Here is a 3802-nt window from a genome sequence, read left to right as displayed (position 1 = left end):
CCCGCTTCGGCTGGGTCCCAGTTTTGGCACCCAGAAACCCAGCCCGAGCCGCTGATGTGTGGGGAAGGGGCTCTGGGGGACACCGGAGGGATGGCTGCGCTCCGAGGAGTGAGGGATTGAAGCTGAATATTTATTCTTTAAATTAATCATCAAATTGGTTTCTCGGCTGCAAGTTTCCATCCGGATTTTGTAATCCCACCCCGGGCATGGGGACCTGGAGCTGTGTTACTCACGGTGTAATGTGCCCTGCATCTCAAGCCGTGAGGTAGAAAATCATAAGATATCTCAGTTAATTATGAGGTGTACTTAATTAAAGCTCGTTTGACTCTCCAGTGCTGGTTTGACTCTCTGCTGGGGGGAAAGCAGACTGTCCAGTTCCTGGTGAGGAGAATGAAATGGTAAATTTGACAGTATAGGGCATGAGAGAAGGATCCTGGAGGGAAATTCTTCATTTCCTTCTGCTTTCTGCTGGAAGATATCTGCCAACTGGGAGTTGTGGACCTGCCCGGGGAGGGCAGCCACGCACTCACCCCTATTGCTGCAAGGGAAGGCAGGAGAAAACCACCCGGGGCAGGAGAAACCCAAGCTCCACGGGTGGTGGGAAATAACCAAGGGGGTAAAATAACCCACTGGGATGGAAGCATGGTGCAGTGGGCTGGGAGGGAGAGAAACGGGAGGGCAGTGGAGTGGAGGGGACCCTTCTGCTGAGGTGAGTGGCCAGAGGGCAGCGGCAGGGCTGGCAGTTTGGGATGGGGTTGGCAGGGGAAAAATGAAAAGCCAAAATTGCAGGAGCGCCTTTTATTTCTGCTATGTCAGCAACAGCTCCTAGGTTACCTTCCATGAGGGCATCCCGAGCTGCTTCCCCTGTCCTGCTGCTCCAACCCGGCATCTCCTCGCAGATCTGTGCCCGGCTGGTTAACCACTTCATAGCCAGGTTCCCCCTTTTCTCAGTACCAAAGCTCTGCTGTGTCTGCTACGGGGCACATTCACTCTTAAAAAGTCACACTATCTTTTAAGTCAGCTGCTGCATTGCTACGGGGCTGGGCAAGAGGACCCTGGGGACGCATTCTTCTACCCAGAAGTACAACCAAAGCACATTTCTCTCCCCTTCAGGGCTAACAGTCTCCTCCCTGGCTGACTTCAAGGTGTGGAGGAGCTGCATTGGCTGCAGAAGAGACGGCATGGCTCATGCTCAGCTGCCCAATGCCTCCTGGCAGAACGGCTCAGCCCCTCTCTTCACCGGCCTGGACCTCCTCCTGGAGCTGAAGCCCCTTTTCATCCCACTCTACGCCACGCTGGTGGCGGTGGCATGCACAGGGAACCTTTTCCTCATCCTCCTCATTGCTTTCACCAAGAAGCTGCACTGCACCACCAATTTCCTGATTGGGAACCTGGCGGTGGCTGACTTCATCATGTGCCTCGCCTGCGTCCCCCTCACCGTCTCCTACGCCTTTGAGGTGCGGGGCTGGCTCTTCGGTATGTTCATGTGCTACTTTGTCACCCTGATGCAGGCTGCCACCGTCTTTGTCTCAGTGCTGTCTCTCACTGCCATCGCCATCGACCGGTACATTGTGGTGGCATACCCTATTCGCAAGAGGATCAGCCGCAGGTCCTGCATCTGCCTCGTGGCCTGCATTTGGTTACTCTCCATCACAGCCTCTGTTCCCACATCGGTACACACCCACTACTTGGATCTCAACACCATCGGCCACGACATGATCATCTGTGAAGAGTTTTGGAAGCATGAAGAGAAGGAGCGGCTGCTGTACTCATGCTTGATGCTCTTCTTGTCCTACATGCTTCCACTTTTGGCGGTGTCCGTCTCCTTCTGTGCCATCACCTGCCGCCTGCGGAGGAGGAACGTCCCGGGTGCTGCCTACCCCTGCCAAGACAAATGGACCAAAACGAAGCAGAAGACCTTCCGGGTGCTCACTGTCTCAGTGGTTTGTTTTGCCATCTGCTGGCTGCCCCTCCAGGTGGTGAACTTCATCAGAGACATTGACGAGGAGTTCACCATCCTGGACAAGAGGTATGTCAACGTCATCCAGGTCTCGTGCCACCTGATTGCCATGAGCTCTGCCTGCTACAACCCTTTTATCTATGCCTCCCTCCACGACAAGTTCTGGTTCCACCTCAGCAGCTACTTCTACCGCAAGAAGAAGAGCTCCAGCATTATGTCCTGCAAGGCTTCTCGATTCAATACCTGCTCCACCCTGGCAGATGCTCCTACCGGGGCCTCGGATAAGATAGCTTTGCAAATGAGATTCTCTTAACTGAAGGACCTCAAGACATCGGTTTTGCTTTTGGACCTGGTGTGCACTTTGCTTTAGACTGGACGTAGGAGCTGGTGACTGCTCGAGGTGGTGCATTGAAACACAACGGAGGAGTATCCAGGTTGGTGACTGGACACACAACTATCCTGACACTGTTCTCCATAAACCTCCATTTTCAGAAATGCCTCCTCATTGGCATGGCCAAAATCTGCCTCTGTTTCTGTGCTTGGACCATGTGCCAAGGAGTGATGCCTGAGACATAGCCCTACAAGCACCAGGTCGTAGTTAGTGCCACATGCCAGTGTGGTGGGGCAGGAAAGTGGGGACAAGCAAGTTTCCCATTGTGTTTTACAGAACTTACCTGGCATCATGGGTGGGTATGGAGTCTATACCTTACATTTCGAATCACGGCTGGGTACAGTAGGTGGCTGGTGCTCTATTTGGAGCACAAAGATTTCTCCTCACAGTTTATTTAGAAGATGGGTCAGCTTCTAAGCAAGACAAACACAGATCAGGTGCATTTAAAATACTCTAAATCATAAAGATTGTTCCTAGGCAACAGATAGCACTTTCTGCCTCTGGAAGAGTACCAGCTCTCACAGGTAGCAGTTTAATTGCTGTACATTTTTTCTTCTAAATTGCTGTTCATCATCGAAAGGACAATATACATTCAGAAATGTGCATTCTTCAGTCAGGGACCATGTGGGAGCACGCAGCCACTGCAAGCAGACAGCTTGTTTTGAATGCAAGCGACTTTCATAACCTGCTTGATTTCCTGAAGAAGCCACCTCTGTAAGCAGACTGGGAAGTCCCGATTTCTCCAGCTGATAGAGTGCAGCTCAAAAAAGCAGACATAGCCAGGCACGCTAGTGAAATTATTGCTATTCTTCGTAGCTGGGTAGGGCTTGAGGGGATGAGGCACTTGGAAAGATCTCAAGGGATGTGTCTGCTGAGGAAGATGTCTCAATCTTTGTTGCTCTCAGGGTAGGTTGAGATCGCATACATCCACATTCAAGTTCCTCGGGTGGAGGTGGCTGACAAAAGTTTCCAAGAAACTGCTCAGTACAGGGTGGGTTTGCTCGTTGGACGTTGCTTGGTGTCTCCAGATGCCTGGTGCATCTGTGGTCCATCAGCTGGGTCTGTGCAAGTGGCACAGCAAGCAGGCACCATCTCTTTGCACCCAGGTGCCCAACGCAGTTTTAACCTCTTGATTTCCCAGGAGGAGCCTTTGGGGACAGCCCCCAGGCACCAGCATCACTGTAAGCACCAAGTCTCAGGGTCATCACAGCTGCCGGCCACCCAAGGCCATGCCTTCAGATCACCGTCTGCTGCCATGCTCCGTGGGGCTGAGCCACATGCGTCCCACTGTGCCATGGGAATAAGACTTTAAAGTCCTCATGTGGTGAGTCCTCAGCACTACATGAAAGCTCTACATGGCATTGGCCATCACTCATGCTTTCAGAGAGCAGCTTGGCATCTGCTGGTGCAGACACAGACCCTAACGAGATCTCTAATCCACTCTCACCTTC

The 3802-nt window shown here is 52.4% G+C and overlaps 1 protein-coding gene across 1 annotated transcript; it reads left to right on the top strand.

Moving 5' to 3' along the window:
- The first annotated feature begins 1181 nt into the window (after nt 1-1181).
- On the top strand, nt 1182-2301 carry LOC104546195 (prolactin-releasing peptide receptor-like). Its single transcript, XM_010191525.1, has one exon. The coding sequence runs from the start codon at nt 1182-1184 to the stop codon at nt 2271-2273; it is 1092 nt and encodes a 363-aa protein (XP_010189827.1). The 3' UTR covers nt 2274-2301.
- Nucleotides 2302-3802: the final 1501 nt, after the last annotated feature.

Source organism: Mesitornis unicolor, unplaced genomic scaffold (genome assembly GCF_000695765.1).
Source record: "Mesitornis unicolor isolate BGI_N332 unplaced genomic scaffold, ASM69576v1 scaffold32199, whole genome shotgun sequence".
NCBI lineage: Eukaryota > Metazoa > Chordata > Aves > Mesitornithiformes > Mesitornithidae > Mesitornis > Mesitornis unicolor.
Note: the sequence above shows the minus strand (reverse complement) of the source record. Positions and strands in the feature narration are given on the sequence as shown.